Here is a 24676-nt window from a genome sequence, read left to right on the forward strand (position 1 = left end):
TAGGAGGGCTACTGAGATGGGCCTTAAAGCCTAGAGCGTGGGCTCAGGTGGAGTTGCTACAGGTGAGGGATTCACCTAACGCAGCAGATACAGCAGGCAGGCCTGATGGCAGCTGGATGGCTTGGCTTCCTGGCCCTACGGGGCACATTAAGATTCAATCATGAAATTCCAGCACAGGTAGTCAGTTACCATTCTTGTTGTGTTTATGCAAACATCAGGCCAAATTGAATACAGTAGATAAATTGGTCTTGATTTGGCTTTTTAATAGCCATAGAGGAGTTTTAAGAAGAAAAATCCCATTTCAACAGAGGTTATTAAAACTGAAATGTTTTCTTTCCCTCCCACCAGACCATTGTTACAGTTTGTCTCTGCCAGGTCACAAGCCCACCTCCTTCTGTGCCCAGGCCTCATCGTCCCTCTGACAGATAGCAAGGATCTCTTGGCTCTGAGAGAAACTTCTGTCCCTCCTCAGCACGAAGCAGCTACAGAAGAGAATTCAACGCCCATTTTCCCTGAAAGAATTCAGAGCCAGGATCCTTGAGGTAATATAGTAAGCAGTTAGACAGACATGAGCAGAGCAAGGACGATGGGCCAACTGGCACTGACTCCCCAGAAGCAGGAGGGAACTAGGCTGCAGACAAAGCAGCCCAGGAGGCTGCCCTAAAACCAGTGGGCCTTTACAGATTCTAGTGACTCTTCCAGACCCTGTACTACTCATCTCACCCGTTTACTCAAGTTCTTTCAGGCTTTCCAGTCTACCCAGAAAGCAGACCAGAAGCACATCCAAGATGATCTGCCTGTATCCGGTTCATCCCTTCCAACCTGGTGACACTGTTTGGGTAAAGAAATTTGTCACCCAAGGACTGAAAGGACCACCCCCACGGCAGTCAGGTCGACGGGATCCCGACGTGGCTTCATCACACTCGGCTTAAGACAGCCCAGGCAAAATAGAGAAGTCCAGGACTCAGTGGACCCTCATATCCACCCTTATGGGTCCTCTTATTATATTGCTTTTAATTCTTACTCTTGGGCCCTGTATCTTAAACCGACTGGTCACCTTTATCAGAGAAGGAATAAGTGCTGTGCAGGTACTAGTGCTCAGGCAGCAATACCTGTCTCTCCGCCAGAGAGATAGTTTCGAGAAGGAATGTCTAGAGACAGAAGTTCCATGATTAGAACTTACCAAAAAGCAAATGGGGGAATGAAAGAATAAAAGAATGTTACAAAATGCACAGGCCCAGCTGCCAGGCCTAATTGCCTGTTTTAGCTCAACTCCCCAGGCTCCCCCCCCCACTAGAGATAGGAGCAGAGGGAAAGACGCCCTCCCTGAGGAGGTTCCAGGAGATAGCCCCAACAAAGGGCAGGCTTCAATCAACCATTGAGATAAACAGGTTGTAAAAACACCAAGCGGGAGTGCCTTATCCCTATCAAGACACAAACCAGACCCCTTTGGAATTCCTTTGTTCTCCTCTTACCCTCCTGCATGCCACCCCTCCCTGATGTGTGATTTTTGCATATAAAAAGATGAAAAACCCCTGACTGGGCGCCCATCTCCTCTGCTCCTGCGTGAGTATGAGCTGAGCCCCAGCGCGCTCTGGAATAAAACCTCTTGCAGTTTGCATCAAGGGACGTCTCCTGCGGTTGATTGGGGTCGCCGTCGGTCGGTGGGACGGAGTGGGGTCCCTCTCCGGGGTTCTCACAGTACCATTAAATTTGCCCCTGTAAAGTGGTAAATTCAGTGGTTTTTAGTATATTCAAAAGGATGTGCAACCATCACCACTATCTAACTCCAGAATGTGTTCTCCCCAAAAGGAAACACCCACCTTTGTAAACCAGTAGCACTCTCCCTTTTCCCCTCCTGCCATTCTCTAGCAACCAGTAACCTATGTCTCCATGGATTTGCATATTCTGAGCATATCAACGGATTCGTATAATATGTGGCCTTTTTTGTCGGCTTTGTTTCATTTTGCATGATCATATGTGTTCGTGTGTAAAGGTCATACATGTTGTAGTATGTACCAGCAATTCACTTGTGTTTTTTTGAGAACTGAATAATATTCCATTCTATGGATATTCCACATTTTGTATATCCACTCAAAAAGTTATGGGGGAGCATTTGAGATCTTGTTTCCATCATGTCAGTTTGGCACAAATAAACTCATAAAATTCTCAAAAAAATGTATGAACATTTGGATTGTTTCCATTTTTTGAGTACCTGTGTTATGAATTATGCTGTTTTGAACATTCCTCTACAAGTTTTTTTGAGTAGACAATTGCTGGGTCATATGATAACTCTACTTAACATTCTGGGGAATTAGCAAACTATTTTAACCTGCACCATTTTACATTTCCATTAGCAATGTGTTTGGTATTTGTTTTTCTATTGCTGCTGTAACAAATTGCCACAAATTTACTGGCTTAAATAACACAAATTTATTATGTTACAGTTCTGAAAGTCAAAAGTCTGAATTTAGTTTTGCAGTTCAAAAATTAAGATGTCAGTAGGGCTGCATTCTCCCTGAAAGCTCCAGGATAATCTGTTTCTTTGCCTTTTCTAGATTCTAGCTGTCTGCACTCCTTCATATTCTTCCATCTCCAAAGGGCATCAGTTGAGCCTTTTCCATGGTCACACCTTTTTCTTTGACTATGACACTACTGATTCCCTCTTATAAGACCACTGTGATTATATGAGGCACACCTGAATAATTCATGATAATGAACCCATCTCATGCAGCATGTTTTCTTTGGCATGCAAGGTAACATTCAGAGATTCCTGAGTTTAGAAATGGACATCTTTTGAGGGGAAGTTTAGTCTATCAACCACAGATTCCAATTTCTCTACTTCTCACCAAAATTTGCTATTGTCCATCATTTTTTTTAATTATGCCATTCTTGCACTGGCCGGGCATAGCTCAGTGGTTGAATATCAACCTATGAACCAGGACGTCACGATTCGATTCCTGGTCAGGGCACATGCCTGGGTTGTGGGCTCGATCCCCAGTGATGGGTGTGCAGGAGGTAGCCAGTCAATGATTCATCATTGATGTTTCTATCTCTCCTTCTCCTTTCATCTCTGAAATCAATAAAAAATATATATTTAATAAATGAATTGGGAGCATGGAATATGAATAGGAAATAAGAGCTTTTAAGACCTTAGAGTGAAAATCTTATTTTGGATTTGAGAAGACTGGGACCTCTGCTACCTTGATATTAAAAAAACAATTTTTAACCCTCACCTGAGGATATGTTTTTATTGATTTTTTTAGAGCAAGAGGGAGGGAGGGTGGAGAGAGAGAGAGGAATATCGATGTGAGAGAGCAACATTGACTGCCTCCTATATCTACCTCAACTGAGACGGAACCCACAATCTGGGCATGTACCCTGACTGGGAATCAAACCAGAAACCTTTTGTTGCATAGGACAATGCCCAATCAACTGAGCCACACTGGACATTTTTATTAATGATATGCAAGTATAGCTATATTAAACCCAGATACAAAATACCAATAACCACCACCACCCCAAATATAAACAACAGAAAAACATTTTTTAACAAAAAACAGTACCAAGAAACTACAAATTGTCATTAAAAAGATATATTTGCCCTAGCCAGTTTGGCTCAGTGAAGAGAGCATCAGCCTGCAAACCAAAGAGTCCTGGATTAGATTCCATTCAAGGATACATACCTCGGTTGCAGGCTCCTCCCCAGCCCCGGGCAGGAGGCAACCAATCGATGTGTTTCTCTGTCTTTCCCTCTCCCTTCCACTCTCACTAAAAATCAATGGAAAAATATCCTCAAGTGAGGACTTTAAAAAGGTATATTCACTCTGCATTGAATTAATAATGTAAAGTGTACTCCTAGACAATTTTATAAACAGGATTTTCTTATTCTGCAAGAAAATATTGGTAGAAGTCATAAGAGTCATAAAATCTATTTCCAAAAGCATTTCTGCACTTGATCTTAGCCAAAAGGCCGAGAAGCGATCCAAAAGCATTTCTGAAAGACTACTCTAGGTGAGCCTGACACATTAAGAAGCTTGTTCAGTTTCACATAAGCTGATGGAACAAAAGGAAATGAACAGTAAATTCTTAAAAATGTTAAACTGCTGCTGAATGAATAGAAAAACATATATCTACTGTTTCACTAAACTGTCAATAAATTAGGATCAGTCATCTACACTAATAAAAGACAAACATGCAAATTGACTGTACCTTCGCTATGTCTTAAGCCATGCCCACCAGCCTATCAGAGTGACTATATGCAAATTAACCCAACCAAGATGGCGGCCGGCAGCCACAGAGCTGGAGCAAGCAGGAGGCTTGATTGCCCCAATGATGGAGGAAGCCAAGCTTCCCGCCTGCCACTGCCGGCTCTGAGCTCCACTTAAAGCGACAAAGTTTCAATTATAGAAGATAAATAAACCCCAGATACCTGCTTTCAGCTGGCCGTGGCCACGGAGCTGGAGCGAGCAGGAGACTTGGTTGCTCCAGTGATGGAGGAAGCCAAGCTTCCCGCAGCCGGCTGTAGCCTCCGCAAAAGGCAAGAAAGTTTCAATTATAGAAGGTAAATAAATCTCAGAATAAAAAAGAAAAAAAGGAGAGGCTGGGAGCTTCCGTCGCCGGGGGGCTTGGCCAGCCTGAAAACGGCCTTCAGCCCCTCACCCAGACTTTCCAGGCACCCCAGTGGGGACCCCCCACCCTAAGGGGGTGTGGCCAGCCTGAAAACAGCCATCAGCCCCTCACCCAGGCTGGCCACACCTCCATGGGGTGAGGGTCCCCACTGTGGGGGGGGGGGGCTTGACCAGCCTGCAAAAAGTCATCAGCCCCTCACCCAGGCTGGCCAGGCATCCCAGTGGGGACCCCCCAGCCTGAAGGGGGTGTGACCAGCCTACAAACAGCCATCAGCCCCTCACCCAGGATGGCCAGGCACCCCAATGGGGACCCCCACCCTGAAGGGGGTGTGACCAGCTGCAAACAGTCATCAGTCCCTCACCCAGGCTGCCCAGGCACCTCAGTGTGGACCCCCACCCTGAAGGGGGTGTGACCAGCTGCTAATACCCATCAGCCCCTCACCCAGGCTGGCCAGGCACCCCAGCGGGACCCCCATCCTGATCCAGGACACCCTTCAGGGCAAACCAGCCAGCCCCGACCCTTGCACCAGGCCTCTATCCTATATAATAAAAGGGTAATATGCAAATTGACCCTAACAGTAGAATGACTGGGAGTGACTGGTCACTATGACACACACTGACCACCAGGGGGCAGATGCTCAATGCAGGAGCTGTCCCCTGGTGGTCATTGTGCTCCCACAGGAGGAGCTCTGCTCAGCCACAAGCCAGGCTGATGGCTGCCAGCACAGTAGTGGTGGCGGGAGCCTCTCCCGCCTCCTCAGCAGCACTAAGGATATCTGACTGCAGCTTAGGTCTTCTCCCTGCTGGTAAGTGGACATCCCCCGAGGGTTGCCGGGCTGCCAGAGGGATGTCTGACTGCCAGCTTGGGCCCAAGGGAGTCCTCCGAGGAGTCCCAGACTGCGAGAGGGCACAGGCCGGTCTGAGGGACCCCCTCCGAGTGCACAAATTTTTGTGCACCGGGCCTCTAGTGTATTACATAAAGAACAAATTGGTAGATTTTCAAACATTTCAATAATGGCCTGAAAGAATAATGCCCCTTGAAGCAGCTTAACAATATGGTCCTTTTGAGTGGAATATCATTATTTGTAAGCAAAACCCAACCATTGCATTCAGTGTCAGTAGTATTAAATGTGACAGCTACATAGAGACTGGTTCCAAGATTAGTTTTTAAGTAATCCTAGTGAGTTAGTAAGGCAGATCAATGGTGTAGAAATTCTAGATTTACAAAATATTTCATAGTTGAAAAATAAGATTTTATTTTACTAAATTTGAAACATTTAATCTTATTAACAGGTATGGAGCTAAAACATACCATATTCTCTTCAGAACTTATGACTTTATTTCCCTCAATTTAAGGTAAAACTTACCTCATAGTCTAGATGTTCCTTTGCAAGATTACAAATCTTGGGAATCTTCCACTCAACTTCTTTATACTTTTCTAAATATTTCAAGTTTGCTGAAATGCATAATGTGTCAATTAGGATTAAATGTGGCTATTGCCCTAACTGGTTTGGCTCAGTGGATAGAGCGTCGGGCCTTGGACAGAAAGGTCCCAGGTTTGATTCTGGTCAAGGGAATGTATCTTGGTTGTGGGCTTGATCCCCAGTGGGGGACATGCAGGAGACAGCTGATTGATGTTTCTCTCTCATCGATGTTTCTAACTCTATCCCTCTCCCTTCCTTTCTGTAAAAAATCAATAAAAATATATTTTAAATAAATACATAAATAAATGTGGCTATTACCGAATGACTTAAACAAGTTATTTCTCTCAGGTAAAGATGAGAGGTGGGCAGTTGCAATGAACAGCAGCAGTAGCACAGGTTTGGAATGACATTCACACTCACAGGATTCAAGCCTTGTGGGACCCAGCCTGGCACTAGGAAACGCACACCATGTGCCTTGTTTCAGCAGGAGTCTTTACTCCAGCTGCCCAAGTGTCAATTCAGCTGTAAGGGAACAAGATCATTGGGTGGGTACAAAAGCCCCACTGGCATAGAAGCTTCATGCTGCCTAAGAACCAGTATCTCTTGAAATAGCCCATGAGTGTAGCTTCCAGGGGTCTTTGTAATAAGAAACACAGCACTTGCCGAAACCAGTTTGGCTCAGTGGATAGAGCGTGGGCCTGTGGACTAAAGGGTCCCAGGTTCGATTCCGGTCAGGGGCATGTACCTGGGTTGCAGGCACATCCCCAGTAGAAGATGTGCAGGAGGCAGCTGATCAATGTTTCTCTCTCATCAATGTTTCTAACTCTCTATCTCTCTCCCTTCCTCTCTGTAAAAAGTCAATAAAATATATTTATAAAAAAATAATAAAATAAAATAAATAAAAAATAATAAAAAAAAGAAACACAGCATTTAAGAAAGCCCAAAGCCCACGTTTTCCAATTTATAGTTCTTGTCAGAGTCTTCCTAGCCGAGGTACAATTTACTAGTAAAGGATCATTTTTAATCATAAACAATATTGCCTAGCATCACAACTGATGTTCTTTTAATATTTTGTCTAGTATGTTTACAGAGAAAACCGTGCTGAAAGATAAACTTGAGGTCTTTTTACTGGAGAGTTTCATTAACTCTATTCAAAGAAGTCTAGGGTAGCATCATAAAATTAGGACCCAATATTCTATCTTCTTGCTCTGCTACCATGGCTTTTATTTCCAATGTCACTTTATAGTTCAAGAAGCCTGCTGGAGCTCTAGCCATCACAATCATGTTGCAGCAGCAAGAAAGAGATAACTGGGCCCATTTCCTTTTACACCTTAAGGTTTAAGGAAACTTCCCAGATTCATTCATCACTCAACACTTCTAATTCCATATCATTGGCCAGAGCTTAGTATTATGGCCATGTATATACTAAGAAAAGCTGGGCACACTGATAACCTGAATAAATTCTTGGGTTCTATTACAAAGAAGAAAAGGAAGAACAGATACTGGATCAGGTAATTAGCACTCTCTCCTACAGATAGATATGATGGGGGAAATAAGCTTTTTATTTTTATTTTTTTAATAAATCTTTATTGTTCAGATTACAGTTGTTCCTCTTTTTTTCCCCCATAGCTTCCCTCCACCCAGTTCCCACCCCATCCCATGCCCTTAGTCCCCCCACCCACTGTCCTCGTCCATAGGTGTATGATTTTTGTCCAATCTCTGCCCGCACCCCCCACACCCCCCACACCCCCTTCCCCTGAGAATTGTCAGTCCACTCCCTTTCTATGCCCGATTCTATTATATTCACCAGTTTATTCCGTTCATCAGATTTTTTATTCACTTGATTTTTAAATTCACTTGTTGATAGGTATGTATTTGTTGTCACTTTGTTGTTCATAATTTTTAAAAAAATATTTTTATTGAGTTTCAGACAAGAAGGGAGAGGGAGAGGGAGATAGAAACATCAATGATGAGAGAGAATCATTGATTGGCTGCCTTCTGCACAACCCACACTGGGAATTAAGCCTGCAACCCGGGCATATGCCCTGACTGGGAATTGAACCCGTGACCTCCATCCAGGTTCATAGGTCGACACTCAACCACTGAGCCACGCCAGGCGAGCTGTTGTTCATAATTTTTATCTTTACCTTTTTCTTCTTCTTCCTCTTCTTAAAGAATACCCTTCAGCATTTCATATAATCCTGGTTTGGTGGTGATGAACTCCTTTAGCTTTTCCTTATCTGTGAAGCTCTTTATCTGACCTTCAATTCTAAATGATAGCTTTGCTGGGTAAAGTAATCTTGGTTGTAAGTTCTTGCTATTCATCACTTTCAATATTTCTTGCCACTCCCTTGTGGCCTGCATAGTTTCTGTTGAGAAATGCACCCCTTTGAGGGCTGTGTGCACTTATAGGTAGGCCTTGATTGCTGTTGGTATCCCTGGGAGGAATTGACCTCCAGGCCAATTGGTTGTGAGGACCATCTGTGTCTACAATGTGTTAACGTAAAAAAACCATTGAAACCTGTAAAGAATTTTTGTGAGTTTATTTGAGCCAAACTGTCGACATATGCCAGGAAGCAGAACCTCAACGAATTGAGATAGTGCTCTGGAGAATGGCAGGGTTACATCCGTATTTATACATGAAATTCATTGGTGACAGATTTAAGGAGGTGGGATTAAGCGAAGCGGGGGAAACCTCTAGGATAGGATAAAAAGTAAAATGATGGACACATACTTAGGTGGGTGCAGGATCAATTAACATGATAATGAAGGAATTTGTGGCATCTGTCCTGGCGCCCAGCACCTTTGGTTGTGCCCCAGGGGCTCCAGAAAAAGGGAAATCACAAGTTACCCAGACATTTCAAGGGTATGTTATCATAGATGCAAAAAGACAGATAGGCTCAGTTACAGTAAAGGTTGACCTTATCAGTGAAGATATCGGCTTAGGACGCAACTGCCCACCATAACTGCTTTTAGTTAAGGTTTAATTTCAGACCATCCTTTGTGGTTACTTTAGGTCTCTGAGTCTGCAAAACTGCCATGCAGGCCTCTCCTGAGCTTGTCAGGTCAGCATGTGGCCCCTTTCGTCCACAAATGGAAGAACTACTGTGCTGGAGACACCCTTATGTGGCAGGACTTGCTTCAGTGGGGGTTTGGTGCTGAGTCTGCCCCTTGAGTGTGTCACTTATGAATGTGAAGAGTTGTAATCTGGTATGGTTTCACACTGACAACTGGGTACACTGGTTCTTGGATCTCCAAGGAGGTGCAAAGTCAGCCACTGCCTGAGGCCACCCAGCAGGAGCTACAGCAAGATCTGCAGATTCCTCCTCTTTGTTTGGAGTTTGGAAGTGCCCAGATGAGGCCCAGCTGTGAAGCAAGGCAGCTACTGCTGCCAAGCCTTGGGCCTTCTTTTGGAAGCTTTGGAGCTCTCTGACCCAGCTGCAGTTTGTTAGGCTAGGCTACAAAACCACAGGCCATTCATATGCAAAAGCAGCTTGGGTGGGGTTGTAAATTGGGTGGGGCAGGGTTTCAGGGAATCACCAGGGTGGAGCAAACAGCAATGGCTGCCAGTCAGCCCTACACCAGGGAGGTTCCCGCATCTCCACGTCCTGAGCCCCTACGCAGGGACAATGATGGCTGCGAGCACCTCTGAGAGAAAGCCGCCCTCATGTTCCTGTCCCAATGCCAGACAGTCTAGTTTCTCCCCGTATGAGTCTGCATCCCCAGAGTCTCGCCCAGAACTGGAGTTCAGAGCAATCAGGAGCTTGTATCTCCCTCCCAATTGAAAAAAACAACAGCAGCGCACCCAGTTGCCAGCCTGTTTCACGAGCACCTCCGCACCTCTGCACCTCTGTACCTCCTACCAGTCTTAATGTGCTTTTTTCTTTCCTTCTAGTTGTAGAACTTCCACTCAGCCAGCCTTCCCGTGGTTCTGGATGATATTTGTTTTGTCTTTTAGTTGTAGTTTTGATGTGATTGTGAGAGGCAGCAAGTACAGGTGTTTACCTATGCCGCCATCTTGGTTCTCCTCTCCAGTTCGATCAATAAGCTTTTTATTAAACAAAAGCTGAGACCAGCCGAAACCGGTTTGGCTCAGTGGATGGAGCATCGGCCTGCAGACTGAAGGGTCCCAGATTTGATTCCGGTCAAGGGCATGTACCTGCGTTGCGGGCACATCCCCAGTAGGAGATGTGCAGGAGGCGGCTGATCGATGTTTCTCTCCCATCAATGTTTCTGGCTCTCTATCTTTCTGCCTTCCTCTCTGTAAAAAATCAATAAAATATATTTAAAAAAAAAAAAAAAAAAAAAGCTGAGACCAAAGTCATATAAAAATTGGGAAGATATACATGCTTATAGTTTGGAAATGTTTTAAATCAAGATAAATTGTTTTTAAGTTACAAAACCTATTGAAGAAAAATTCCTCATTCTATAACATTAGTTATCTAACCTGTCATAATATAAAATTATATCCAATAGTTATAAGATATAATTAATGTAAGATATGTTTTAAGTTATTAGTACCACATGAAATTGTCTTTTTATACTTAGAAACAATCAAATGTTGGCAATTTCATACAGTAGATCTATAACAATGTATCAAAGTTTGTGAATATTTTATGTAAAAAAATACAAATTAGAGCAAATCTAGGTCATCACAACAGAATGGCTCTTACAACTGAATTCCAATAATCGAGTCAAGTGGGAAAGGAATGGAATTACAGCTGAAAAAGGAGGAATTTTACTTTTATCCTTAAGCACTTCTGAATTATTTTTCTTTTCCCAGATGTATAATTACTATGGTAGACTGGAAAATACCACCCCTCAAAGGTTCTCATGCTCTACTGATCAGTTCTATACCTGTTTATGTTAAATTACATAGCAAAAGGGACTTTGTAGATCAGTTAAGGTTACACACCTTAAAATAGTGAGGTCATCCAGGTGGACCCAATGTAATTAAATGGACCATTAAAGGTGGAAGGCAAGAAAGGTTGGTCAAAGATAATAGAAGCAGCAAGCCCTAGCTGGTTTTGCTCAGTGGATAGAACGTCAGCCTGAGGACTGAAGGGTCGTAGATTCAATTCTGGTCAAGGGCACATCATACCTCGGTTGCAGGCTCAGATCCCTGGCCCTGGTCCGAGTGCATGCTGGAGGCAAACAATCAATGTCTCTCTCACATCAAAGTTTCTCTCTGTCTCTCCTCCTCCCTTCCATTCTTCTAAAAAAAAATCAATGGAAAAATATCCTTGGGTGAGGATTAATACACACACAAAAGAATAGAAGCAGAACAGATGTTAAGCAGGAGAGGAAACTTGACCTGCCATTCCTGGCTTTGAAGAGAAGGGGACCATGAGCCAAAGAATGCAGGCAGCCTCTAAAGGCTGGGAATGACTTAGCTGAGAGCAAGGAAAAGGGGGCCCTGATCCTTCATTCCAAGGATCTGAATTCTGCCAATAAATGAATGAGCAAGGAAATATCCTCCACCCTTACCTCTTAGCTCTCACTCCAGAAAAGAACGAAGTCCTGCCCTAGCCAGTTTGGCTCAGTAGATAGAGCGTCAACCTGTGGAATGAAGGGTCCCAGGTTCGATCCTGGTCAAGGGCATATGCCCGGGTTGTAGGTTCGATCCCCAGTGGGGGCGTGCAGGAGGCAGCCGATCAGTGATTCTCTCATCATAGATGTTTCTATCTCTCTTCCCTTCTCCCTTCCTCTCTGAAACCAATAAAAATATGTTTTTAAAAAAAGAATGAAGTCCTACCAACACCTTGATTTTAGTCCAGCTGGGACCCACGTCAGACAGACCTACAAAATATAAGAAAATACATTTTGTTGTTTTGATCTACTAAGTTGTGGTAATTTGTGATGATTGCAAGAGAAAACTTATACACCTACCTTAGTAAAACCTCCAGTTTAAAGGACGCATCAGAGCTCAGCCAGCATGGTTCAGTGGTTGAGCGTCCACCTATGAACCAGGAGGTCATGGTTCAATTCCCAGTCAGGACATATGCTTGGGTTGTGAGCTTGATCTCCAGTGTGGGGCATGCAGGAGGCAGCTGGTCAATGATTCTCTCTCAACATTGATGTTTCTATCTCTCTCTCCCCTCCTCTCTGAAATTAATAAAAATATTTTTTTTTAAATAAATGAAGAACCATCAGAGAAAGTTCCCTATAGTCATTTTAACCGTATTTTTTTAATCCTCATCCGAGAATGTGTTTTTTTTTATATCGATTTTTTTTAGAGAGGGAGGGAGGAAGAGAGAGACAGACAGAGAGACACAGATGTGAGAAACATCTGTTGGTTGCCTCCTGTACCCGCCCTGTCCAGGGATGGAACCCACAACTTGGGTATGTGCCCTGACCAGAAATCAAACCTGGTCACCTTTTGGTGTACAGGAGGACACTCCAACCAACTCAGCCACACCGTCCAGGGCTAACTATATATTTTTTAAACAACCATATTTTTAAAAAATTCTATTTATATCTGGTCTTTAATGATTCTGGTATATCAAGTTGTAGCTGAGATTGAAAATGTGCACAACCAATAAAAATAATAAAATAGTGAACAAATAAAAGCTAAGCAGTCAATTATTTTATATAAAAATTTAAAAAATTCTATTTATTATTAAAAACATTTTATCTAGGAGTGATTTCTAAGGCAGCATCTTGAGTTTCCATAAACACAGAACTTTCTGTTTCAGAAGGAGTATCAATAAGAGGACCAGAATCCTCTACTTCCAAGTGCGGTGGTTTTTCCTGTTCATAGCTCAGGTTTGAATTAAACTTCATTTGAATGTTTTGCTCTTCCAACTCCAACGGTTTATCTGGGGCTGGAGCTACAACTTCTTCATCTTCATTTTCATGTAGAAAGTTACAAATCATGTTGGGTCTATTGGAGAAATCATTATCCTCGATTTGCAGCCATTCCACACCACCTAATGGGGGTATGGGGAGTGTTTAAAGGTGGGAAGACAAACCAAGAAAGAAACATGAAAAAAAAATTTTAGTTACTTAAGTATATTTTTCTTTAAATTTTCATCCCATCAATATATGTCAAAGTGAAACGCCAACATAAACCAAGGATCATGGTCCCTATAACTACTGATAATCACAAAATTTCCATCTTACATGGAGACCTTGTTATGCTTATAGGCCCTATAATATAGGGTATGCATCATCAAAATCACTAAAAGTAATCTGCTTCAGTTACTGCTACAAGCTTTTCTTCCCATAGTTCAATTTCCAACTCATTCTGAGAGATAATTTGAGCTCTCACTGCCATCTCATACCTTAAAGAAAACTGTCACTTCTCTACCATTTTCTCCTTACGCACTTAGTTTTCATATGACCATGGAGGATTCTACTCTATCATCTCAAATCAACACATATATGTCATTCTGAGTTGGGACATCCAATTGTCAAATAAAACACCTCTCAAAAACAAACAAACAAACAAACAAACAAACAAAAACCTTGAAAAATGTTTGTTCCTTTCCATAGTCATAGTCAATGCCCTAACCCCTCAATAAACCCCTACAATCAAGAATTGCTCCCAGATTGGTGCAGCCACTCTGGAGAATAGTATGGAATTTCCTCAAAAAGTTAAAAATGGAACTCTCATTTGACCCAGTAATCCCACTTCTAGGACTATATCCCAAGAAATCAGAAAGGGCATACTAGTATACAACCCTATCTATGTTCATAGCAGCACAATGTACAATAGCTAAGATTTGGAAACAGCCTAAGTGCCCATCAGCAGATGAGTGGATTAAAAAACTGTGGTACATCTACACAATGGAATATTATGCTGCTATAAAAAAGAAGGAACTCTTACCATTTGCAACAGCATGGACGGACCTGGAGAGCATTATGCTAAGCGAAATAAGCCAGTTGGAGAAAGATAAATATCACATGATCTCACTCATTTGTGGAATATAATGAACAACATAAACTGATGAACAAAAATAGATCCAGAGACAAAGGAACACCAAACAGACCGTCCAACCTCAGAAAGAAGGCGGGGGGGGGGGGGGGGTTTAAGAGATAAACCAAAAGACATGTATGCATGCATATTAGCATAACCAATGGACATGGACACTGGGGTGGTGGGGGCTTGTCCTGGGGGGTGGGAGTGACCAGGGAGTGTGGGGAAGCATGGGACTTGGTTGGAAAGTCTGTAAGGAGGAATCTCCAAAAGGTTGGGGGCCTCTAGGAAGGCCTTGCCAAAGGCAGCAAACCCTGCCTTGCCTTTTCCAAACAAGTCTGAGCCCCCGGGTGTTTCACTGGAATCTTTATATTTAGACTTCCAAACATCCCGCTTAAAGGACACTACAAATGCATGTGTCTTCTCAAGGATGCTTACCCTGCTGATAGTATCTAATAGTTAATTTTAGTTCAAGCTGTTATAATAAAAGCCTAAGGAGGCAGGCGAATGGGGCTGCTTGGTTGCTATAGCCAAGCAGTCCTTTAGCCCTCTCTTTCACAGAAACATGTGTCAGAGTAATCCATTTATCCATACCTCAGGGTCTGCTGGTCAGTCTTGGCAGGGGAGGGGTCGATCAGGGAAAAAGGAGACATATGTAATACTTTAAACAATAAAAAAAGAGCCGAAACCGGTTTGGCTCAGTGGATAGAGCATCGGCCTGTCGACTGAAAGGTCCCAGGTTCGATTCCGGTCAAGGACATGTACTTGGGTTGCGGGCACGTCCCCAGTGGGGGATGTGCAGTAGGCAGCTGATCGATGTTTCTCTCTCATCGATGTTTCTAACTCTCTATCGCTCTCCCTTCCTCTCTGTGGAAAATCAATAAAATATATTTAAAAAAAAAAAAAACAATAAAAAAGAAAGTTTAAAGTCTAAAAACAATTGCTCCAATGGTAATTTTTATTATTCTTATTACCCTTTCAGGCAAATATTTTCAATGGATCCTCTTTAATTTCTTCTTTTATAGTTTCATGGTTAATATTTAATGCTTAAAAATCTTTGATACTTGTAACAGTATTCTGGGTTGTTGTGAAAAAGTTTAAGATTAAGTTAAGATTTTTTTCCCCCAGTGTTGCAACAAAATCTAGGTTTTTTTTGCAGTTATCTGCTTCATTCTTTTCCCCCTTTTTATTGAATTTATTGGGGCCTCATTAATTTCTATTGCAAGCCCAAGCTGTTTAGTCTCATTCTCAAAATTCTGACAGATATTAAGATACCCCAACCTATCTCGCCACCCTATTCACACTTCCATCTGCTCTGTTCCTCACCATAACTAACTCTTTTGCAACTGTTTGTTGACACTTCCTAATTATTGATCCCATGTCTTCTCATATGTTATGCCTATAAAGTCTCCATCAAAAATGTATTAGTCCTTTTCTCTCTAGTTCAGTTTCAACTACTGGCTTTTATATTTTTTTCTGCAAAAGCACTATACTACCACTCACCCAGGTTCAAAATCTTGAAGTCATTCCTCCCCCCTGCCCCGCCCTCACAGGAGAGCACGCAGTCCCCGACTACCACAAATTATGCAGTAGAATTCCCCACATTTGAGGAAATCACAGGGGTCAGCACATCACAGTGCAATAAATAAGCCTCACCCTGTGAAAACCACCTTCGTAATCATGGTATCTCCCCGGCCAGGCAAGTATTGAAGCCATTCTTTAGTCTTACTTTACATGATACTTGCCACCTAACAGATACTTAAAATAAGGTGAATGAAATGGGTGTTGTTACACTGAGCCATGTGTTTCAATGTGACTTACTTTTAGAATGCAAGTTCCTAAAAGGTAGGGGCCACATCTCCTAACTATTCTGTTCTGCCTCCAGCATATTGCCATGTTTGGTGGGCAGCCACCAGATGGTCCCCAATGATCCTCCCTTCCTGGTATTCAAGCCCCTGTGTAGTCCCCTCCCACACTGAATAGGATACTATAGAAATGACAGAATGACTTCTAAGGCTATTCATAAACGACATCATGGACCATGTGATCTGGGAGAAGCCAGCTGCCATTTCAGGAGGGCATTCAAATAGTACTATGGGGAAGCAAGGAACTGAGGCCTCATGCTAACAGCCTGCACAAACTGGCCAGCCATGTGAGTGAGCTATCCTATATAATTAGATCTTCCAGCCTTGCTCAAGTCTTCAGGCACTGCAGCCCAGCCAACATACTGTCTACAACCTCATGAATTCCAAGCCAGAACCACCTGGCTAAGCTACTCCCAAAATCTGGATTCACAGAGACTGTGTAAGAGAGGTGGGGTTTTTGGTTGTTGTTTTGAGTCATTAAGTTCTGGGTAATTTCTTATGCAGCAATAGGTAACTAATACTTGGTTACTAATTTATTTGATTAAACAAAACACCAACATCTTCTCAAAGATCTATCAGATTATTAAAGACTACAGGAGAGGAAATTTTATAATCTGCTTGAATGAGTATCTAAAGCTAGCTAAGCTTCTCTGATATGTATCTCCTTTTCGGGGTCATTCCAGAACTTCAAGTACCTCCTTCTTCCCGTTATTTTCAGAGTGCCTAAAAAAGGGGAGAGTTTAGGGGTATACATGATAAGAACAAAGATTTATCCTGTAGTTATGTTAGTTGGTATAATTAATTTCTACATGATTAGTGTACCTTCAAATGTTAATTCCTTAAAATATAATAAATTTATCGAGCCATGAATATTCATCACTAGAGTCATATTTACAAGGGTTTCAAATATGTCTTTGAGCAATGAGCTTTTAAACCATCAGGTGGTTATTTGTTCATCTCTACAAATATGTGCCTGCTATGGGTGCAAGTAGCACTGGTCTACAGTCTAGTCTGGGACAATCAGCACCTAGAGAAGGCTAAGTGAATGCTAACTAGGAACTAGACTCCGGAATAACAACTATGGTCCTCCAGTCCCTCCCTCACATATAAAGCAAGCTTCTTCCAGCTGTAAGTTTTTTTGGAAAGATTGCTGCAGCTGCCAAAAGTTTCCAGTAAATCCTCTGAGCTTACACCTTGGGAATCCAGAACAGCTATCATCATATCTTCTCTACTTACAAAGAATTTTAATTAAAAATAAATAAATAAAAAGAGCCTGGCCAGTGTCACTTAGTGGCTTTTGAGTGTCAACCTATGAACCAGGAGATCATGGTTTGATTTCCTGTCAGGGCACATGCCTGGGTTACAGGATCGACCCCCAGTGGAGGGCATGTAGGAGACAGCTGATCGGTGATACTCTCTCATCATTGATATTTTTTTTTATTATTATTGATCTTTTTACAGAGAGGAAGGGAGAGGGATAGAGAGTTAGAAACATCGATGAGAAAGAAACATCGATCAGCTGCCTCCTGCACAGCCCCTACTGGGGATGTGTGCGGAACCAAGGAACATGCCCTTCACCAGAATCAAACCTGGGACCCCGACACTCTATCCACTGAGCAAATGGGTCAGGGCTCATCATTGATATTTCTCTCTCTCTCCCTCCCTTCCTCTCTGAAATCAATAAAAATATAAATAAATAAGGAAAGGAAGAAAGGGGGGGGGGGGGAGGGAGGGAGGGAGAGGGAGAGGGAGAGAGAGAGAGAGAGAGAGAGAGAGAGAGAGAGAGAGAGAGAGAGAGAAGACTGTTGATTTCCCTAGGAATCAGAAATCATGTCAAGTTTCTTGACAAACTCCCCACAGCTATTTCCAATGCAAAGCGGATAGAGATTTCTTGTATGTCCCCAGCACCCTCTGCTACATTAGAGTTCAACTGAATTTTAAATCTATGTTTGATACTTTTCATGGAGCATCGTCAATAATATATTTAACACATTACATATAGTCCTTACTACAAAGTACAAAAAATGTCCTGGTAGCAATGTGTCACTGTCAAAACCAATATTAAATCACCAATTTTCAGAAAACCAGGTTAACTAACCTATGCTTTCTTCTCCTTCCTTCTTTTCTGTCAGAAGAGTTCTTGTCATGCTGAGCTTCTTCATCGTATGGCATTTATATTTTAGCACTGTTTTATTGTTGCCTTCTGCATCCACTAGAACATAAAATAAACTCAATTATTATACTATAATACAATAGTACAAATAAAATAATCATGTTAAGCCTCAATAATTCCAATTTAGTGAGTTACACTACTTCCTGTCTAGATAGTGGAATAAGTTCAAGATTTAACTCCTCTCTCCTGCTCCAAGCATAGAGAAATGACAGATAAAATACATAACAACTGGACTCAAAACAACAAACAACTCCAGGGGACAGCCACACAGAACTATGAGTGAAATTAAAGTGATGGGCCTACTAGGTTCCAGCCCTGAAGTAAGAAAATGAAGCCAGAAACTTGGCTTTACAGGTTAACGCAGTGATGGCGAACCTATGACACACATGTCAGAGGTGATACGCGAACTCATTTTTTGGGTTGATTTTTCTTTGTTAAATGGCATTTAAATATATAAAATAAATATCAAAAATATAAGTCTTTGTTTTACTATGGTTGCAAATATCAAAAAATTTCTATATGTGACACGGCACCAGAGTTACGTTAGGGTTTTTCAAAATGCTGACACGCCGAGCTCAAAAGGTTCGCCATCACTGGGTTAACGAGATCTAAAATTCTACCACACTTGCCCTAGCTGGTTTGGCTCAGTGGATAGAGCATCGGCCTGCGGACTGAAGGGTCCTGGGTTCAATTCCAGCCAAGGGCACATTCCCGGGTTGCGGGCTCGATTCCCAGTAGGGGGCATGCAGAAGGCAGCTGATCAATGATTCTCTCTCATCACTGATGTTTCTTTCTATCTCCCTTCCTCTGAAATCAATAAAAAAAAATACTAAAAATAAATAAATAAAATAAAATTCTACCATACAAAATTACCAATAGTGAGAGAAGGATGAGAAGTCATGCTGCCAACCCCACTGTCTGGGGTTACGGCTTTACAGAAAACTGTGGGCACAGGCAGGAGGGAGGATGAGGATCTGAGCTAAGGATGTGAAACACACTGCAAACTTTCATACACTGCTCCTAGGAGTGTAACTGACGTGTTAGAAAGCAATAGAGTAAGTGGAACTACATGAAACTGTCAATTTTCAGCCCAAATAAGTCATTTCATATTGGTGAACCCAACACAGTCATCAATCTATCTCATTCAGAGTGTATACCTTAAACATTTTTTGCCGAAACCGGTTTGGCTCAGTGGATAGAGCGTCGGCCTGCGGACTGAAAGGTCCCGGGTTCGATTCCGGTCAAGGGCATGTACCTGGGTTGCGGGCACATCCCCAGTGGGAGATGTGCAGGAGGCAGCTGATCGATGTTTCTCTCTCATCGATGTTTCTAACTCTCTATCTCTCTCCCTTCCTCTCTGTAAAAAATCAATAAAATATATTTAAAAAAAAAAAAAAAAAAAAAAAAAAAAAAAAACATTTTTACATATATGCACAGGGAGAGTAAAAATATTCATGACAGCATTTTTGTAATGAGTTAATAAGCATAATTAAGAACACAGACTCTGGAGCAGACCATCTGGGTTCAAATCCTGATTCTGCCTCTTTGTATATGACCTTGCAAATGTTATTTATCTCTTGTGCTTCAGGGTTTTTTTTCAATATAAAATGAAGATAATAATGGGATCTACCCCATATACTTGTGAGGATTAAATGAGTTAACACATGTAATGTTTAGAATAGTGCCTGACATATGTAAAGAAGCCATTCAGTAAGTATTACTAACTAGAGGCCCTATGCACAAAATCCATGCAAGGGTAGGCCTTCGCAGCCCCTGCTGCCTCTCAGCCCTGCGGCCCCAACCCTCACCCACTGGTCGTTCAGGAAAGTCGTTCCACCATCCATTCTAATTAGCATATTAGCTCTTTATTATATAGGACTAGAGGCCTGGTGCACAAAAATTTGTGCACTCAGGGGGGTGCCTCAGCCCGGCCTGTGCCCTCTCGCAGTCTGGGACCCCTCAGGGGATGTCCACCTGCTGGCTTAGGCCCGCACCCTGGGGGATTGGGCCTAAGCTGGCAGTCAGACATCCCTCTAGCAGCCCGGGAGCCCTCGGGCAATGTCCACTTGCCAGCGGGGAGCAGGCCTAAGCTGCAGTCAGACATCCTTAGGGCTGCTGAGGAGGCGAGAGAGGCTCCCGCCACCACCACTATGCTGGCAGCCATCAACCTGGCTTGTGGCTGAGCAGAGCTCCTCCTGTGGGAATGCACTGACCACCAGGGGGCAGCTCCTGCATTGAGCATCTGCCCCCTGGTGGTCAGTGTGTGTCATAGTGACCAGTCATTCCCAGTCGTTCTGCTGTTAGGGTCAATTTGCATATTACCCTTTTATTATATAGGATTACTGGTAATAATGCAAACAACTGGAGAATAAATTGTGGTATAGTCACAAATGGAATACTAAGAAACAGGGAAAACAGAGTTATATATATCAGTATGTATAAGTCTCAAAACATATCTCTAATTAAAGATTATAGAATGATATGCATAATATGCTATAATTTAAAGGGTGTCCCAAAATTCCCGCAAGATTAGAATTTTGCGTGAGCATTAACAACAACAACAAAAAATAAAAGCCTACAGCCGAAACCGGTTTGGCTCAGTGGATAGAGCGTCGGCCTGCGGACTGAAAGGTCCCAGGTTCGATTCCGGTCAAGGGCATGTACCTGGGTTGCGGGCACATCCCCAGTGGGAGATGTGCAGGAGGCAGCTGATCGATGTTTCTCTCTCATCGATGTTTCTAACTTTCTATCTCTCTCCTTTACTCTCTGTGAAAAATCAATAAAATATATTTAAAAAAAAATTTTTTTTAAATAAATAAATAAATAAAAGCCTACAATGGACATAAGACACTGGGGGGTAGAGGAGGCCAGGGGATTGTCAAGGGCGGGAAAAAAAGGAGACATATGTAATACTCTTTGTAATACTTTAAGCAATAAAACAATAAAATAAAAAATAAAAATAAAAGCCTAATTTTACTTGGTTTATTGAATCAGATTCTAATATCTGTTGCCCTTTGATTTCAATCCTTTCAATTTGATAAGCATTACCAAGTACCAATTATGGCCCAGGAGCAGAGACAATGAAGACCAATGAAGACCGTATATGCCAGCAAAGCCATGGAGGCCATTTACCCGATGTGCTATTCCATACATAACCCTATACTATAAACTTTATGAATCAATAAAAAATTTACAATTTTTAATTATAAACCTGTGTTTTCTATCAAAACTCCTTCTTGCATGAATTTTGGGACACCCTTTATATAAAGTCTAAAAATTTATATAAAATTTATACAAAAAATGTTATTTTTTGTGCATACATACATATGTAATACAAAATCAGGTATAGGAGCCCTGGCTGGTTTGGCTCTGTGGTTAGAGCGTCGGCATGCGGACTCAAGGGTCCCAGGTTCGATTCTAGTCAAGGGCATGTACCTTGGTTGCAGGCACGTCCCCAGTACGGGGTGTGCAGGAGGCAGCTGATGGATGTTTCTCTCGCATCGACGTTTCTAACTCTCTATCCCTCTCCCTTCCTCTCTGTAACAAAATCAATAAAATATTAAAAAAAAAAAAATCAGGTATAGGAAAGAGAAACAGCAACTTAAGGTAAATGTCTGTCTGAGGACAGAAGGGAGAGAATAAATTTGGAGAGGGGTATACAAGCGGCTTCAAAAGTATCTGGAATGCTTTCTATCTATCTGGCAAAATGGTAGAATTTGATACAGCTAGACAATGAGAATATAAAATGTTTAATTTTAATATTCACTGTACATACATGTTTTAAGTATTTCGTAGTAAAAAGAGTCACCACAAATCACTTACCATGTTCAACATTTTCTTCAAATATAACACAGGTCCCAAGAGTGTCTGTGGAAAAATTTAAAGGTAACTTGTTAAGAAATAACAGAGCTACATTCTCTGAAAAGCATATTTAAAAAGGAGTTTCATCTGTCTGACCTCCTCCTACCTTCATACTCTCCAGCAAATACATAGCTGTCCACTTGCAGAATGGGCCTCTCAGTGTCAATTCCCTACATCAGAATACAGGATCATAAAAAATCATTAGAAAAAGCCACAGAGGTTGGGTAAAATGGGTGAAGGTGGTTAAAAGATACAAACTTCCAATTATGAAATAAATAAATCCTGGGGATGTAACATACAGCCTAATGACTACAGTTAATAAAACTCTATTGTATCTTTGAAACTTGCTAAGAGAATAAATCTTAAAAGTTCTCATCACAAAAAAGTAAAATTTATAACTATGTGTGATGACGGATGTTAACTAGACTTAGTGGGGGTGATCATTATTTCACAATACGTACAAATACTGAATCATTATGTCATACCCCTGAAACTAATATAAAGTTGTATGTTAATTATATCTCAATTTTTAAAAATGAAAGAAAAAGCCTTCCACACGTAACCCTGCTACCAAGAGCAGGGGTGGGGAAGTCCGGACGGTGGGCCCTCAAAATCATTTGGTCTGGTTTTGCCAAGACTTAGGGTGTGTTAATGAAATGTTTGACCAAATATAGCAGGCTAAGTTTTAGGTTGATAATTTTGTATGGCCCCTGAATGATGTTATAAATATCCACATGGCACTTGGCTGAAAAAAGGTGCCCCACGCCTGTGCTGGCGTCTAGAGCTGGTGTCCTGGCAAGCACTGCTCTGACCCCCGCAGCTCCAGCCTGAAGACCACCCAAGAAATAGGTCTATTTCGGTCAACATGCTCTTCAAGTCAGCCTAAGAGCAGGGAAGTATGGTCAACAGTTGCTCCAAGATTTTAAAGCAAAGTGATAAAACAGGTGGTAACGCAGAACACAATAGCTCAAGACAGCAGAGTGTGAGGTCTTTGAAGTCTTTTCTTAGTAGGTACCTTCTCTCCCTCCTCCACATTTCACCTGTGTGTGCATATCGCATTACCCTCTCTCCCACCTCACTATCTAAAACCATGCATTCTTTTCTAAGTATCAAAATGCCACTTCCTCCAAATCTTCAACTCTCTGCAGCCATACATCCAGACACTCACGCAGAGTTAGGCATCTTCTCCCACCTGCTCCCACAGTCCCCGGTACCTCTACGATTGCCTTTAGAGTTCACTGCTTTGTAACGTGGAATTAATGGATCAGTCCCCACAGTTCACCGTTCATTCTTGTTCTAAATTTATGAAAATCTACAACCACTCCCCAATTCCAGAAGACTCACCAAAATCTTGCATTTATTTTCACATTTTGAGAGAAAGTCTGAATCGATAATTCCTGACAATTCCACCAGAACCAGCTGCTCCTGGTGGGAGAAGGAGGAGTTAGCATGCTAGCACGCGGGTGCTGTGCAGGAAGAGGCAGTTACCAGGCGCGCCCCCGCACCCCCACACCCCCACGGCAACGACCCCACCTCCGTGAAAACTAGGGCTTGCTTTCGAGGAGAGGAAGCGAGCGCCGTTTCCAAAAGCGACTTCCTCCACTTCCCCATTCAGACCAGACTGCTGCAGTCGGGGCTGCGGCCAGCTCCCCCGAGCCCCCTCCACACCTCCCCCGGGCCTCCAGCCCCCGCCCGCAACCCCAGGGGCAAGAAGCGGGCGAGGCGCCCGTAGGGGCTCCGAGCTGCCGGCGCACCCACTCCCTCCCCCTCCCGCTGCCAGCGCGGCCCTCACCGCCACCGCCCCTCGCACAGGCTCCCCGTCGTAGCCCTCACTGCTTCCCCTACCTCCTCCTCCACGTCCGGGGGACTCCGCTCCACCGCGGCGGCCATGATCCCACCCCTCCCCCGGCCCCCAGGGGATGGCCACGCCCACGGCCGCCGATACCACTCCTCCCCACGGCCCCCAGTGGATGGCCACGCCCACCGCGGCCGCCAGTGGATGGCCACGCCCACCACGGCTGCCATCTTGAGTCCGGGCAGCGCCCGCCCCTCCGGTCCTGCTGCTGCTCAGGCCCCTAAACCACTCCTTGCAGGCGGCAAGGTGGTCACCCCGTGCCCAGGTGGAAGCCGGTTCCATGCCCGTTCTTTTCTTTCTTTTAGTTATTTATATTTTTATTGATTTTAGAGAGGGAGAGAGAGAAACATCCATAATTGATCAGCTGCCTCTGGCATGCCCCCTACTGGAGATCGCTTGCAACCTGGGCATGTGCCCTGACGGGGAATCCAACCCAGACCTTCTGGTTCATAGGTGGATGCTCAACCATTGAGCCACAAACCCGCGGGGCTCCTTGTTCCTTTCTGGAGAGCAGAAGCCGGGTCCTGGCTGGCTTGGGGGTCCTGGGACCCAGGGATCCATCGCGTAGGCCCCGCCCCAGGTGGGCGGAGAGGGCCGGGAGGGAGAGGGGATGGAGGAGTGCAAGCAAGGAAACCACCACCTGCAGGGGCATGCAGAGGCTGTGTTAGCCAAGCCTCCTTTCTTTGGAATAAATTCTTAATATTTGGAGGGGAAAAAGAAAGTAACTTCATAGGGTGATCTGATTGAAAATTACTAACGGGGCGTGTCAAGGTGGCTGGTCACACCCCAGGCATATAACTTTATTTAGTAGAGGCCTGTATTCGCTTTTAGCAAGCCCTGCCCTTGTTTCTGTGCACCCCTATGACTCAGCGGTTCTCAACCTGTGGGTCGAGACCCCTTTGGCGGTCCAACGACCCTTTCACAGGGGTCGCCTAAGACCATCCTGCAT

The 24676-nt window shown here is 43.3% G+C and overlaps 1 protein-coding gene and 1 non-coding gene across 5 annotated transcripts; both read right to left on the reverse strand.

Moving 5' to 3' along the window:
* Positions 1-12640: 12640 nt before the first annotated feature.
* On the reverse strand, positions 12641-24024 carry GTF3C6 (general transcription factor IIIC subunit 6). 4 transcript variants are annotated; one of them, XM_036318407.1, is made up of 8 exons: positions 23718-23823; positions 23217-23297; positions 21979-22042; positions 21834-21878; positions 17937-18050; positions 16534-16561; positions 13884-13921; positions 12641-12984 (listed from the first exon to the last, which is right to left on the reverse strand). In XM_036318407.1, exons 1-8 carry the CDS (start codon positions 23760-23762, stop codon positions 12686-12688), a joined length of 714 nt encoding a protein of 237 aa, XP_036174300.1. In that variant the 5' UTR covers positions 23763-23823; the 3' UTR covers positions 12641-12685. The 4 variants fall into 4 exon arrangements, with proteins under 4 accessions (XP_036174300.1, XP_036174299.1, XP_036174298.1 ...); XM_036318406.1 differs by lacking the exon at positions 23718-23823 and adding an exon at positions 23406-23509; XM_036318405.1 differs by lacking the exons at positions 13884-13921; positions 16534-16561 and having other exon boundaries at positions 23665-24024.
* LOC118660878 lies at positions 15523-15680 on the reverse strand. Its single transcript, XR_004969071.1, has one exon. It is a non-coding gene; the product is annotated as a U1 spliceosomal RNA (small nuclear RNA).
* Positions 24025-24676: the final 652 nt, after the last annotated feature.

Source organism: Myotis myotis, unplaced genomic scaffold, assembly GCF_014108235.1.
Source record: "Myotis myotis isolate mMyoMyo1 unplaced genomic scaffold, mMyoMyo1.p scaffold_m19_p_7, whole genome shotgun sequence".
Classification (NCBI taxonomy): domain Eukaryota; kingdom Metazoa; phylum Chordata; class Mammalia; order Chiroptera; family Vespertilionidae; genus Myotis; species Myotis myotis.